A 16,156-nucleotide genomic window follows, 5' to 3' on the forward strand; every position below is an offset into this window, starting at 1 on the left:
TTTTTTTTGATTTGTTTTGCTTTGGTGTTAGGTATCAGGAAATGTAATGACTTGCTTATTTGCAGAGTTTAATTACAAAGGAAACAGTTTTTTTTAACAGCCTTTCTAAGGGTTCACAGTGCTCTTACATTACAAGAGTTGGCAGAGAGGAATTAGAAGATCATAGGAGACGAGGTAAGGCCCAAAACAAATTGGCAGAGAGTGAGTGACAACACTGTGGTTTGTTTATAAATAGCTGCGCTAATTAAAATGAGAACTGGTGTTTTCCATTTTTTTTTTTTTAAATGTAGGGTCTTGCTCTGTTGCCCAGGCTAGAGTGCAGCGGTGCGATCATGGCTCACTGCAGGCTTGACTTCCTGGGCTCAAGTGATCCTCCTGCCTCAGCCTCCCAAGTAGCTGGAACTATATAGGCAAGCACCCACCATGCCAGGCTAATTTTTTAATTTCTTGTGGAGCTGAAGACTTGCTGTATTGCCCAGGCTAGTTATTTTTTCACTTTTTATAACCTTATTTCTTATGATACCAGGATACGGTGCTTCCTCTGTTGCCATCTGCTTTAGTAATCTGACTTAAACATTTAAAAAAAAAATTTTTTTAGATACAGGATCCTGGCTCTCCTGCCTAGGTTGGACTGTAGTGCCACGATCATAGCTCACTTCAGTCTCAAACTCCTAGGCTCAAGTGATCCTCCTGCCTCTGCCTCCGGAGTAGCCAAGACTACAGGCGTGTGCCACCACGCCTGGCTAATTTTTAAACTTTTTGTAGAGATAAGGACTCACCCTGTTGCCTAGGCTGGCCTCAACCTCCTGGCCTCAAGTGATCACCCTGCCTTGGCCTCCCAAAATCTTGGGATTACAGGCATGAGCTGCCACACCCTGCCTTGGCCTCCCAAAATCTTGGAATTACAGGCATGAGCTGCCACACCCAGCCTGCTGTTTTCTGATAATTGCCTGAATCTTAAATTTGAAAGGGATTTCGTAAGTCCTCTATAAAATTTAGCCCACCCAAAGTAGGATCCTTACCTGATGCTCATTCAGCTTCTCCTTTTGCACATGCAGGGACTGGACACACATTGTTTTAGGAAGTCATCCATTCCTATCACAGAACATCCTTACTTGTTATTACACAGTTCTTCCTTATTAAGCTAACGTCTTTGTCTTTATTACTTCTACCATTGCTCTTACTTGTGCCCCAGTGCAACACAGACAAAGGCTAAAATTAAAGATCCACTCTCAGTTACCTTTTGTTTTTTTTCCAGGCCAGCATTCCGGTTATTTTAACTATTCTTACAGGAGACGTTTGTTACTCCCACTACTATCACCCCAAACACATTTCCAATTTCTTTCAAAATAGAGCCCATAAAGTCGAACATCATATTTCAAAAGGAGTCTAAGTAATATATAACACCGTGGATCTGTTAATTTTTGTGAGACTATTCATTATGTTAATTTAATCAAAGATTGTATATGTTCGTTAGCAGCCATATCATTTTTAGGGCCATACTGAACTTTTATTAGGCTAAAGTCTGTGAGTCACTTTCTTGTAGGTTGTGGTTCAGCTGGAATCTTATACCTCTACAATTGATTTAAATGATTTGAACATTATTCATTAAACATTTAGTTTAATATTTAGGAACAATTTTACAGTGTTTTAAAGAGCATGATCATCTATATAATCCCATTTGGTTCTTATAACAACCCCTTTGAGCTAAGTAAAAGCATATTATCTTCTCCATCATATAGATGAGGAAACTCATAGCCAGAGAGACTGACTTGTTAATAAGGTCACCTAACTGGAGAGTGGTTGGACTGGCACTGAGACTAGATCTCAGAACTTAGGACTCCACATTCTGTGTTTTGTTGTTGGTATTATGTTGTATTAGCTGTAGATATTTCTAAGTATATTAAGACATTGTGGCTTTTGCCTGCTCCTAGTAAGGGGCAATTGTGGTTTCGGTGATGAGCTCCCAGAAAAGCAGCGTGCCTCATTCCAGGCCTCAGAAGCACCGGAATATATTTAGCTTCAAAAATGACAAGTTCAACTGGGCACGGTGGCTCATGCCTGTAATCCTAGCACTTTGGAGGCTGAGGCGGGTGGATCACTTGAGGTCAGGAGTTCGAGACCAGCCTTACCAACATGGTGAAACCCTATCTCTACTAAAAATACAAAAATTAGCCAGGCATGGTGGTGCCTGCCTATAATCCCAGCTACCCAGGGGGCTGAGGCAGGAGAATGGCTTGAACCTGGGAGTCAGAGGTTGCAGTGAGCTGAGATCGTGCCACTGCACTTCAGCCTGGGCGACACAGCAAGACTCTGCCTCAAAAAAAAAAAAAAAAAAAAAAGTTTGATAAGAGTGTTCAGACCAAGAAAAATAATGCAAAACTTCATGATGCGGCCGGGCGCAGTGACTCACGGCTGTAATCCCAGCACTTTGGGAGGCCAAGGCGGGTGGATCTCCTGAAGTCAGGAGTTGAAGACCAGCCTGACCAACATGGTGAAACCCTGTCTCTACTAAAAATACAAAAATTAGCCGGGCATGGTGGTGGGTGCCTGTAATCCCAGCTACTCGGGAGGCTGAGACAGGAGAATCACTTGAACCTGGGAGGTGGAGGTTGCAGTGAGCCGAGATCGCACCACTGCACTCCAGCCTGGGTGAGAGAGTGAGACTCCGTCTCAAAATAAATAAATAAATAAATAAATAAAAACAAAAACCTCCTGATGGAGTATGTCAGCACTATAAAACTGTAAAGAAGTTCTTGAGTGGTGTGTAAAATATAGCAAATACAAACCATTATCAAACCTAAAAAACATGTTAAATGTTTATAGAAGACAGTGGAGGATTCTTATCTCATAACTTGTAGATCATGTGCCTATGAACTTGAAGTTTGCGCAAAATGTGGAAAGAAGACATTGTTATTCTGTTCCGTAAAGAACCAGGAAAAACAGAAAATATTGAAAATAGAATCTAAGTTCCAACCATAGAAGAAGTGAAGAAAGTGATGACGATTTAGATTTTATATTGGTTTAGAAAACACAGGAGGAGACTGTCAAGTGAATTAATATCACTGTATTAAAAGTCAGTTTAAATTAGCTGGGTATGGTGGCGCATGCCTGTCATCCCAGCTACTCAGAAGGCTGAGGCAGGAGAATCGCTTGAACCTGGGAGGCAGAGGTTGCAGTGAGCCGAGAGCGCACCATTGCACTCCATTCGGGGCAACAGAGCAAGACTAAGTCTCAAAAAAAAAGAAAGGTAAATTTAAGAATGTGAAATTCTGACCAGCTTCTGACTATTTCACAAAAGATACTGTGAAATCCTAATGACGAAATCAGACAAAGCTATAGAAAAATAGATTTTAGACATGAACAATATAAATCATGTATGATGTATTACCTGATACTAAACTAAACCAGATTCACAATTGATGGTTGTATAAGAAAAGAACAACCTCATGTAAAAATAAGATGATTATTATATTGCTAGCCTCAAAAATTGGTCCTCAGTAAGTGCCTTTTGGTAAATGATCTCAAGTAAATGACTCATAGCAAAAGCCTCATTACTTAATGTTTGCATGTTACAGAGCAGAAGTAGCATTCTCAAATAATAATGTTTAACAAGTATATAGCGATTTTTATTTGTATTTTTATATACCTCATCACATTGCTTTTACCTTTTTTCTTGTGAAATGTGCATACAGAAAAAAATGCATAGAATTTATATAGATAATAAATATAAGGAAAAGCTAATGCATTAAACAGCCAGGTGAAGGAACTACCAACATCAGAAGATCCCAGTGAGACTCTCTCAGCAAAAGCTCATCTTTCTTCCCAGAGTTGGAAATTATTCTGAATTTTGATAATTAGAGGGACTTAATTCCTTTGCTACCCATGTTTGTGTTCCTAAACAATATAAATTAGCTTTGTCTAGTTTTTTAACTCTTTCCTCTTTTTGTTCTGAAAAATATCAATTGAAAATATCAGTCAAAAAAGGTGGCAAAATAGTTCAGTGAACTTTTGCATATTCTTCACCTGGATTCCCAATTGTTAACATTTTACCACGTTTACTTTATATCTCAATGGATGGATGTACACACATATTTTATTTGCTGAACCATTTGAAATTGTTGAAGCACTGGTTTTGAACTTTGTGTGAACAGACTTATGCTATATATGTTATATCTCTTTTTTCATTGTTATAAAATTTGTTGAAATTGATTAAAAAAAGACATTGTAAATAGGATTTTAAATCACCATTCCATCCTCCCTAGTGAGCTGGCAACATTTTGTTTCTTTTAGGGACTGTGATTGGGTCTAGTCTCAATTCATTTCCATGTTCATCCTGCATTCAGCTGATGATCTGCTGTGAAATCTCACATTATTATTGTTGATTCTCTTTGAAAGAATAACATGGGGAGTATCTCTGTTTGCATTTTACATTTTACTGTAAGGACTTAAGGATTTATTCTGCAAGGATCTCAATTTTAGGCAATAGCTTGTTATTAGGACTTGCTTATTTCTTTTTCTCTATATTTTCCTTCCATTTATTTTAACTGCTGTTGCTTCTTGTTACCTTATCACTGACTTTGTTGTCTTTTCCGATACTGCTTCAGAATGTAATATAATAATTCTAAATGATTTAAAATAATGGTAATAGTAAGAACTGATAGGTTATTTACCAGATACTGTTATAAATGCTTTGTATGTATTAACTCGTTTAGCCTTAGAACAACCCAGTAATGATAGGTACTATTGTTATCTTCATTTTAAACTGAAAGAGAAGTCAGCCCAGTTGCCCAAGGTCACTTAACTGGTTGTAGACTAGGGGTTTGAGAGACGAAAACTCATATTCTAAACTACTATGTTGAACCACCTCTCTCTATCTCTCTAGCTAAGCTGCTGTCTTCATCTCTTAGAAACTTCTTTCTAAGGGCTTCTTTTCCTATACCTGTGAAATTAACGTTTTATCCTTGTTTAATCTTATGTATTTCAGCTCTTAGTTATAACTTACTAACCTTTTTGAGTTAAAGTCTTCCTTTTTTATTCAAAAACACTTGACTGCTTACACTGAGAGCATGGAGTCAAGAGCATTTTTAGTCTGTCTGGGGTAGTTTGCAATACCTTCAAAAAGGATATAGTTTTTGAGCCTTGAAGAATAATGCACGTTTTCAAGACCAAAGGAAAAAAGCCATTTCATATTGAGGGGTCAGCATGTTCACTTGCTCAGAGGTGAAAGAACATTCCACCTTTGAGGAACTGCAAGTGAGTTCATTTGACTAGAAGTACAAATTTTATCTAAAGGTAATTGGAAATCATTGAAGAATTTTAACATGGAAGTGACACCAGATTCCTGCCTGAAAGGTCCATCTCAAAGCACTGTGGTCCTTTGAAAGGAGTGAAAGCTGGACTAGAAGAGAGAATGGTTATGGAGCTATCCCAGTGATTTAGTTAGAAATGAGGAATATCCTAACATAGGCCTTCCCAGTGGGGATGGAGAAGAGATAGGTTTAAAAGGTACTTTGGTTGGTTGTATATGATGAGGAAGGAAGGAGCCTTTCTCAGGGATTATCAACACTTTCAGGAGACATCTGGGGAACCTGTGGGGTTTTTGTCATAATGACCTAAGGTTTCTACTGGCCATGGGAAGGGGGTGCAGGGTGTTGGGGATGGGGGTGGTGCTGATGAGAAATACTGTAGTGGGTGGTGACATTGAGAGAGAGAAGGAAGAGCAGGTCTGTAGAGGTAAGACAGAGTTCAGTTTGAGCCCTGCTGAGTTGAAGTTGTTCGCGGATACCAAGTTGAAGATCTCTTCGGGTAGTTAGATATCTGAGTCTAGAATATAGAGATAGGTTTCAGATTTAGGAGCTGTTAGGGGTGGTTGAATGTATAACATGAAAAATGATATAGGTTTGAAAATCTGAGGGAGATTAGAAAAGTGGTTGTTGTTGACACACATTGTTAAAAAACACCAACATTTAATGGATGAATGGAGGAAGAGGAGCCCCTGGAAAAGAAAGTGAGAAGCCTAGATTGAATGGAGGAAAATCAGTAGAGTGCTTATCATTGAAGCTGAAGGAAGTGACAATTCTATCAGGAGGTCTGCTCAGTTCTCTAAGATATGGCAGAGAGGACATAAGAGTATTCATTTAGTAACCAGAGGGTCTGATGACCCTTCAGAGTTTTAATTTCATTGGGGTGGATGACAGGTTAGACATTGGTTAACAGGATTAGAACGTGTGGGAAATGGGGAAACAGGGCAATGAATGTAGACTGTAAGAAATTCCCTTCTTTTATAAAAAATTAACTGGGCGTGGTGGTACATGCATATAATCCCAGCTACTTGGGAGGCTGAGGCAGGAGTATCACTTGAATCCGGGAGGCAGAGGTTGCAGTGAGCAAAGATCATGCCACTGTACTCCAGCCTGGGCAACAAGAGTGAAACTCCATCTCAAAAAAACAAACAAACAAACAAAAAAAAACAAAAAAATTCCCTTCTTTTACAACCTGAACTTTCTTTGTTTTGTGTGTGTATGTTTTTTGGAGACAGGGTCTCTCTGTCGCCCAGGCTGGAGTGCAGTGGCACAATCATGACCTACTGTATCCTCAACCTGCTGGGCTCCGTCGATCCTCCTGCCTCAGCCTCTCGAGTAGCTAGGACTGCAGGCATGTACCACCATGCTCATCTGGTTTTTTTGATTTTTAGTAGAGACCAAGTCTCACTATGTTCAGGATTACAACCTGAACTTTTACTTTTGTCAGATTCTTATTTTGGTATATCAGCTTGCATATCGGCATTTAGAGGTGCCACATGGTTAGTACTTATTTGAGTATTTCATCGTCATCCTTATTTTATACAAATTAGTTGAAAAGGAAAAAAATACACTAGCAGTACGCTTAGTTCTCATAAATTTAAAGCATTTAAAGTGAAGTGAATTAAGCACACTAATAACAGCAAATATTTAGTCTCAAGTGAACATTTTTGGCATTTAAGCCAGGCAATTTTACGTTGAGTTGGTAAAGAACAGAATTAAACAACCTGGAAGGAATATTGGCTTTACAGATTTTACAGATTGCAAAGATTAACAGGGAAGTGCCATTAGAAATAGGTGTTATGTATTTTTTTTTTTTTTTTTGAGATGTAGTCTTGTTCTTGTCACCCAGGCTAGAGTGCAATGGGGCCATCTCGGCTCACTGCAACCTTTGCCTCCTGGGTTCAAGTGATTCTCCTGTCTCAGCCTCCCAAGTAGCTGGGATTACAAGTGCCCACAATAATGCTGGCCAATTTTTTTGCATTTTTAGTAGAGACGGGGTTTCGCCATGTTGGCCAGGTTGGTCTCAAGCTCCTGACCTCAGATGATTCGCCCACCTCTGCCTCCCAAAGTGCTGGGATTACATCTTTGAGCCACTGCGCCCAGCCGGTATTACGCGTGTTTTAGTTCTCTTAAAACATGGGCGTCAGAATTTGATTTTCAAACAAATTATGTATTATGTAGGAGATTCTGAGTGCTATTTCAATAGTACCTGTGAAGGGAAGGAGAAAAAGGGTATAGCCAGTAAATGTGATAAGAGATCCAAGAGAGCTACAGAGCAAGACCCTGTCTCAACTAATAATAACAATAATAAATAAACCTATTTTGATTGACCAAAAAAAAAAGATCCAAGAAAGATTTTTAAAAGATAAGTGATAACTTGGCCGAGTGCGGTGGCTTACGCCTGTAATCCCAACACTTTGGTAGACCGAGGTGGGCAGATCACAAGGTTGGGAGATCGAGACCATACTGGCCAACATAGTGAAACTCCATCTCTACTAAAAATACAAAAATTAGCAGAGCGTGGTAGTGCATGCCTATAATCCCAGCTATTCAGGAGGCTGAAGCAGAATCGCTTGAACCGGGGAGTTGGAGGTTGCAGTGAACCGAGATCGCGCCACAGCACTCCAGCCTGGTGACACAGCGAGACTCCATCTCAAAAAAAAAAAAAAAAAAAAAAAAGATAAGTGATAACTTGAGCATGTTTCTGTTTCTTGATGGAGTTCAAAATGCCAGAGAACAAGGTAAAGTTGGAGATGTAGAGAAGAGGGGAAAGTGAATCAACAGACAAGATTCCTTGAAGAGGCAGGATGGTATTGGATTTAGAATAGAGGTGTAAGGGGCTTATCCTTGGATAGAGGGAGAGTTTCTTCTGTTGAGTTTGAAGGAAGATGATGATGGATTTGAAGGTAAGTAGGAAGTGAAACCGTAGGAAGTTTGTCCACTTAACAGTTTCTGAATGCCTACTGTGTATTTCAGTCTGCTAGTTGAGGAATATGTAGTCTCCATCATTGAAGAAAGTTAAGGGTCAGTCTTGCAGATTTCCAGCTACTGTGTGTGTATGTGGGGGTGGGGGGTAGGTATTGTTTTTTATGTTGTGTTGTCTGTTTTTAAGAGACCTCACCTGTCACCCAGGCTGGAGTGCAGTGGCATGATCATAGCTTACTGCAGCCTTGATCTCCTGGGCTCAAAGGATTCTCCTGCTTCAGCTTCCTAGAGTAGCTGGGAATACAGGCATATACCACCACGAGCGGCTAATTTTTAAATTTTTTCTAGAGATGGGTCTTGCTATGTTGCCCAGGCTGGTCTTGAACTCCTGACCTCAAGCAGTCTTCCCTCTTCAGCTTCCCAGAGTGATGAGATTATAGGCATGTGCCATTGCATGCAGCCTATAATTGATTTCTTACAAATCATCCATTTTTGACAGCGAATTAGCATAAGTTTGCTCTTTTTTGTTTGTTTTTGAGACGGAGTCTTGTTCTGTCGCCCAGGCTGGAGTGCAGTGGTGTGATCTTGGCTCACTGCAACCTCCACCTCCCAGGTTCAAGAAATTCTCCTATCTCAGCCTCCCAAGTAGTTGGGATTACAGGCGCCTGCTACCACACCCAGCTAATTTTTTTGTATTTTTAGTAGAGACAGGGTTTCACCATGTTGGCCAGGCCTGTTTTGAACTCCTGACCTCAAGTAATCTGCCCGCCTCGGCCTCCCAAAGTGCTAGGATTACAGGTGAGAGTCACTGTGCCTGGCCTACTCTTTGTTCTTTTTTTTTTCTTTTGAGACGGAGTTTTGCTTTTCTTGCCCAGACTGGAGTGGAGTGGTGTGATCTTGGCTCAGTGCAACCTCCACCTTACGGTTTCAAGCGATTCTATTGCCTCAGCCTCGTGAGTAGCTGGGATTACAGGCTCCCGCCACTATGCCCAGCTAATTTTTGTATTTTTAGTAGAGATGGGGTTTCACAATGTTGGCCAGGCTGGTCTTCAACTCCTTACCTTGTGATCTGCCTGACTCGGCCTCCCAAAGTGCTGGGATTACAGGTGTGAGCCACTGTGCTCGGCTCTTTGTTGCTTTTAAAAATTGGGGCAACACTTGCCCCAGTTTTTGTCTTTCTTAATCTCTCATGATTTCTCAATTGTAAAGAATGATTTTGGCCAGGTGCGGTGGCTCACACCTGTAATCCCAGCACTTTGGGAGGCTGAAGCGGGCGGATCAGGAGATTGAGACCATCCTGGCTGACACGGTGAAACCCCGTCTCTACTAAAAATACAAAAAATTAGCCGTGCGCGGTGTCAGGCACCTGTAGTCCCAGCTACTCGGGAGGCTGAGGCTGGAGAATGGCCTGAACCCGGGAGGGGGAGCTTGCAGTGAGCCGAGATCATCGCGCCACTGCACTGCAGCCTGGGCGACAGCCACTCCGACTTAGAAAAAAAAAATGGTTTTGAGATGTCATCTATCAATAAAAAGACTTTTAAGTTACTTAGGATGTAATTTTTCTTGTGCTGAAGGAGTAAATTCAGTCATAAAAACTAGATCCTTTCTTAAGTACTGTGGTTCCTTGAAAGAGATCATAGTTCTCTGTCGTGTGATAAGTGTAGTTAGTCCTTTGTCATGTGGCATTACTGCCTTCTCTACCCGTCTCTGCTCCATGCCCAATTAAAAAGTCATTTATATTGTCTTTGGCAAACTTTAAGAAATTCTTAGTTTCTTATTAATTTTAAGTTTTAGATCGGTATTTTTAATGGTCTCTTTGTGGTCAGGATCAGTCAGTAAATAATTTAGAGCATAAGGTTACTTAGAATTGAGGAGCAGTCCTTCACATTCCAACCTGTAGGTGTACCTCAGGGATTCTCAACTGGGTTGCCCCTCAGGTGGTCTTTGGCAATATATGGAGACATTTTTGATTGTCACCAGTGGGGGGTTGAGTGAAGCTGCTACTGGCAGCTAGTGTGTGGAGGTCAGAGAGATTGCTAAGTTTCCTACAGTACACAGGACAGCACCCCTACAGCAGATAATTATCTGGCCTAAAATGTTGGCAGTGCCCAGGTTGAGAAATCCTGGTGTACAGTAACTAATATTTGAACACTTTTGTGAGCTACTATGTTTAACTGCATTATCTAATTTAAAACACAGAATTCCCCTGTGAGATAAGTGGTATCACTTTTTGCCATAAAGGCCCTGGTCATTTTTGAAGGAGGAGGATACAAACTTTGGACTCATTTGTATAGGAAATTTTTAATACAAAACTATTCAGGATACAAGTTTTTTATTTTTAGACTTTCTTTGGTCTTACCTATTTTTTTTTTTTTGTTTGTGATTTTTGCAGGGACAAATATTTATAGCATTTAAATGCATAATTCTTTTTTAATATTTCAGATCTAGAAATGGCCATTGCCTACTGGAACTTAGTGCTTAATGGAAGATTTAAATTCTTAGACTTATGGAATAAATTTTTGTTGGTAAGTTCACATTTTGTGCATTTCTCTCTATTTTCTCTAAAATTCTGCTATGTTTAAAGATAAATTAACATAATGTATTGAATATAGAATGAGAAATTTGATTACCAGAATTTTGTTACACAGTTGTTTTGCATTCTTGTATTTAAAATTTTCCAAACTGTTTTTGTCCAGCTCATTTTAGTGATACAAATGTATTTTGTTTTTGTTTCTTAAATAGGAACATCATAAACGATCAATACCAAAAGACACTTGGAATCTTCTTTTAGACTTCAGTACAATGATTGCAGATGACATGTCTAATTATGATGAAGAAGGTAATGAAATTTTTTTCCACACCAATTTTTTTTGACCTTTTTATCATACACCCCTGAACTTCTTCAGTACTTTTGTTTTTCTTGGAGTTGGAATTCCCTCCTCTGAGCTTTTGTTATGATTTTTTTTTTGACATAGAGTCTCACTCTGTTGTCCAGGGTGGGTGCACTGGTGCGAGCATGGCTTATTGCAAGTCTTCAAACTCCTGGGCTTAGCAGTCCTCCTGCCTCAGCCTCCCAAGTAGCTAGGACTACAGGCATGTGCTGCAATGCTTGACTAATTTCTTAATGTTTTATAGAAGTAGGGGTCTTACTGTCTTGTACTCCTGGCCTCAAGCAGTCCTCCTGCCTTGGCCTCCCAAAGTGTTGGGATTATAGGCATGAGCCACTGTGCCCAGCTCCAAGCTTTTTTAATGCTCTTCTGAATGTATGAAATACCTTCATACATTTACCAATCTATATTCTTCTGTTTCCTTCAATTCCAACTCAGTATTCATGTCTTCCAGAAAGGCATGAGTAATTTTTATCCATGTTTTAGGTTTTCAGTTTACTTTAGGAACCTTTTTACTTGATGTACTTTTGTACCTATTTGTATCTCTTTTTTATCTGTTAGTCTTCTGTGTAAGCTTGGTTGTAAACTCCTTAAGTTCAGTGACCTTTTTTTTTTTTTTTGAGATGGAGTCTCTCTCTGTTGCCCAGGCTGGAGTGCAGTGGTGCAGTGTCGGCTCACTGCAACCTGTGCCTTCTGGGTTCAAGCGATTCTCCTGCCTCAGCTTCCCAAGTAGCTGGGATTACAGGTGCCTGCCGCTACACACAGCTAATTTTTTGTATTTTTAGTAGAGACAGGGTTTCACCGTGTTGGCCAGGCTGGTGTCAAACTCCTGACCTTGTTGTCCACCCACCTCGGTCTCCCAAAGTGCTGGGATTACAGGCATGTGCCTGGCCTATTTTTTTTTGAAACTTACTTCAACTGCCTAATACAGTACTGTTGGCATTCAGTAAATAGTCACTGAATACTTTTCCTGCTATTTCTTCATAAATGTATAAAGATGGTGCTACCGTCCACTACTAGGATGCGGACTTGTATTTTTCTATATGTGGCAGTGATTTACATTGATTTCTTCATACATATTTCCCTAGTCCACTTGAGAACTGGCAGGATGCAGGATGGAGATATTTTTTGAAAAACCCCCTGTGATCTTGGTGTCTTTAAAAGTGTCCTGAAATCATTAAGGCTAATCAGGGATGATGTTATTTCTTTTCTTCATTTTCATTGTCGTTTATAATCTTCCCTCCAAAGTGAGAAATGTTTAATCATGCGTATACCTAATAATTGTGTCTTCTGTTAGGTTTTACACAAAAATGGAGAGCTTTCTGAGTTGGAGATGGGCATGTGAATGTGTAGAGGCATGCATATATTGAAATTTACGCCTTTTAGTAATGTATTAGCATGAAATAGGATGGAATTTGACACTTCCTGTTAATTTCCTTTATGAGATGGCCACAGAATGCTTGAAAACTTGTTTCTCCTCCTATGCCTTCAGCACTGGCAGCATGCTATCATATCATAGCCCCTTCTTAGGCTGCCAGTTTTTTTTTTTTTTTTTTTTTTTGAGAGGATGTCTCTCTTTGTTGCCCAGGCTGGAGTGCAGTGGCGCGATCTTGGCCCACTGCAAGCTCCGCCTCCCAGGTTCACGCCATTCTCCTGCCTCAGGCTGCCAGTTTTGACCAAATTACTTCCATTGCCTGGCTGCAGTGGCCTTCAGAAAATCGTATTATTGATTAGTTACCAGACAAGTTATTTTTATCGCTCAAGGAACAACCAAATGTTGGGAGTAATCACAAGGAATACAAGGAATATTTGGGGTAAAAACTCCAAAAAGTTTGAGTTTTGAAAGACTTAATCAGTGGGAATAGATAAGAATGATATACTTTAACACTTACGAGGAAGTCTTAAAAAAAGGATTCTGCTGAAATATTAGTCTTATTTCTTCTTTTTTTCCCTTCTCTTTCTTTCATGTTTTTTCTTTTTTCCAGGAGCATGGCCGGTTCTTATTGATGACTTTGTGGAATTTGCACGCCCTCAAATTGCTGGGACAAAAAGTACAACAGTGTAGCACTAAAGGAACCTTCTAGAATGTACATAGTCTGTACAATAAATACAACAGAAAATTGCACAGTCAATTTCTGCTGGCTGGACTGAACTGAAGATCAATCCTCACAATTCAGACTGAGGGTTGAGACAAAACTTTAAGGATACATCTGGACCATATCGTATTTCATTCTTCTAATGGTGGTTTGGGCTTGTCTTCTAGTCTGGGCCGCTCTAAACATTTATAATTCCAACATTGTGGATTTCATCTTATATCTGTGGACCATCCTAGTTTATTCTCCCATAAGTCTTAGAAGCTTTATGGTGATTATTTTGAGGTTTTCATTCTCGCATAAAGCACAATGCTGTCTTCATCAGAAAACAGTTGGCATAAGAATTAAACATATGAACATCACAAAACAATTTATAAAAACTTCTTAAATATACGCTTTGGGCTAGTTGCAAAGACTATGCTAATAGCACTTCCAATGAGAGTGATATATTTAAGTGTACTGGATCTGGAATGGTGTTTTGGTTTGGGGGGAATTTTTTTTTTCCTGGCAAATCACACGTGTTGTTGATGTGAGTATCTGATGAAAAAACAATGTCAGAATAACCAACATGAAAATTTTTTAGGATAACTTGGTGCCTACCTGAAAAATGTATTGTGTTTTAGACTCTTGATTTCAAAAGGTTCCACAGAACTTGTCTGCGCTTACCTTACCCATGTTTATATATAGCTGTCCTACAGGGAGCTTTTATTTAGAAAATGTCTGCATAATGTTAGATTCTTCTCCTGTCTACATTATGCACTACATAATTGGACTTCATTATGCTTTTGAAATGCTTATCTGCCTGTCACATAAGTTAAACTATTTAATTTGTTTTGAATGTTTTGGATTGCTACACAATACAATATTCTAAATTTAGGCATGAGGGTTTTTTTGTTTTGTTTTTACTTTTTTTTTGTCATCGCACTATGGAACACAAATGAAATTCTCTTAATTTATAAGAAGATAGTTGCAGTTAAATTTTGAAAATGGTTGTAATGAGCCATGAAGTTCAATCTTTATAATATAGGTACTGCTCTTTCAGACAAATAGTCCATTTTCGATGACTTATTATTTTGTTGAAATTGCTTTAACTGCTAATCACTGTGGTTGCCAAATACTTCAGGAGCGAAGATTTTCAAACAAGCATACATGATGCAAAATACCAATCTGGCTTCTAGTCTCTCTACTGTTTTTGTTTCACTCAGATTAGCTCAGTTTTCTCATCAAAGCAGAATGCTATCTTGTATGTATTTTTTTCATTACAAGACCCATGAGCTGCTTTTATTATGCTGAAAATGGTTATTTCCCTGTTCCCTTACTGACATGTGAAGAAGGGTTTCTTGCTTTGTTAAACATTTCCGTAAGGCAGGCTAGAAATGTAAACTTCAAATGTCAGATGATTATGGTCTTTTGATAGGAATACATTCTGCTTGGGATATACATCAAGCCACTCTCTAAGGTTCTAGGGTTGACATTAACCAAGGAATGTACTTTAGAATAGCAGTACATTTTATTGCAAATATGGAAATTATTTTAAGAAACAATGACATATCAAAACTGCTTTTTATTTACATGATTTTGAAATAGACTAGAAAGCTTTCCCTATAAACATATTAATATTCCAATCATAACTTAAAGAGTGCAGTTTTACCAAAAGAAAAATTTGAAATTTCTATTCAGGCTACTGTAATTGGTTATTAAAGGAAAAAGGAAAAAGAAGAATCCTGCTGCTTTCAGTATTTCCTGATTTCATTTTTTGTAAATATAAAGAACTTCAATTATGAAAAATTTTTAAAAGATATATATATATATCTATATATATATGTACTGTTTTGTTTCCTGTCTTGAAGATTTTGAGTTGTGGTTATTGGTTTCACATTGATTAATTCACATATGCTGTGTTTTGAAATGAGATCCCATTAGCTTTTTTTTTTTCCCCCAATATAAAGTGTTTTCTTTAAAAGTCTGATATTGGTTTGTGGCCTAGTGCCTTGGATTTTACATATTTTTCTTTTTAAATGCAAAACCTTTTCAACAAAATAGTGTTTGTCATCAGGTTGGTACTAAACATTTATAATTACTGTGTAATTATAAACAAAAATACATAAAGCTTTGAATATAATTATGTAGCATAAAAGTTAAGGTTGTTCACTATGATGGCATCTTAGAATTAAACAAAACTTTTACTAGGGCTGAAAAGAGAAGACTGATTTAATGTGGTGTGATTATTCTGAAGATAAATGTCTGGTTACAGGGAATATTTTGTACTAAAACATGATGACACATATGGCTGTGTGTGTTTGAGTCTGTGTCTGCGAGAGAACCAGAGAGAGAGAGATTGACAGAGGAAGGGAGACACACACACACCCCTTGAATTGCTTTAACTTCTAAGCGTTTCAGTCCTCATTCTGGTAAACTCCCCATGCTGATTCTTTGTTTTAAACTGAACCGTAGGTACAGTTTCCTTTTTTGCCAAATGTCAAAACAGGTACACATTTTAAAATGTAATGCTTTTTAAATAGAAAAATGTATAAAATTAGAAGTGCCCACATATAAAAAATACTTGAGATGAAGATTATCTTTAGTGAATATCATCTGCATATCTCTGTAAGTTCGATTGTGTTTCTTACAGTCCCTGTCATATTACCAACAGAGGCAATAAAAGCTTCAGTGAAATTGCCATGACTAAATCTTTTCACATATTTCAGTGTATTTTTTTTATAGATTTAAAATATCCCTGAAAACTTTTCCAGGAAGAATAATTATTCATGGAAAGAGCGTTGTAATGGCATGTTTTGGGGAGAAAAGACATGTCAAGTCTTGTTTACTACATTTAAAATGTTTACAACTATACTGGGCTGCTTTATTAACAATACTGTACTTGTGTAATATGGCATTATAAGTACATGTCCTTCCTTAGACTTTTAAAAGTTTTAGTGAGAGA

The 16,156-nt window shown here is 38.5% G+C and overlaps 1 protein-coding gene across 8 annotated transcripts in view; it reads left to right on the top strand.

Moving 5' to 3' along the window:
• DCUN1D1 (defective in cullin neddylation 1 domain containing 1) overlaps window positions 1-15,902 on the top strand; it is a 39,044-nt gene extending 23,142 nt beyond the window's left edge. For 7 of the 8 annotated variants that reach the window (XM_023187565.1, XM_023187563.2, XM_023187570.2 and 4 more), the window contains exons 5-8: window positions 88-174; window positions 10,674-10,756; window positions 10,974-11,070; window positions 13,105-15,902. In XM_023187565.1, coding sequence (XP_023043333.1) covers window positions 88-174; window positions 10,674-10,756; window positions 10,974-11,070; window positions 13,105-13,184 — 347 coding nt within the window. In that variant the 3' untranslated portion in view covers window positions 13,185-15,902. The remainder of the gene's footprint in view (window positions 1-87; window positions 175-10,673; window positions 10,757-10,973; window positions 11,071-13,104) is intronic. The other variant, XM_023187567.3, reaches the window with a different exon arrangement.
• Window positions 15,903-16,156: the final 254 nt, after the last annotated feature.

Source organism: Piliocolobus tephrosceles, chromosome 2 (assembly GCF_002776525.5).
Source record: "Piliocolobus tephrosceles isolate RC106 chromosome 2, ASM277652v3, whole genome shotgun sequence".
In the NCBI taxonomy this organism is placed as follows: domain Eukaryota; kingdom Metazoa; phylum Chordata; class Mammalia; order Primates; family Cercopithecidae; genus Piliocolobus; species Piliocolobus tephrosceles.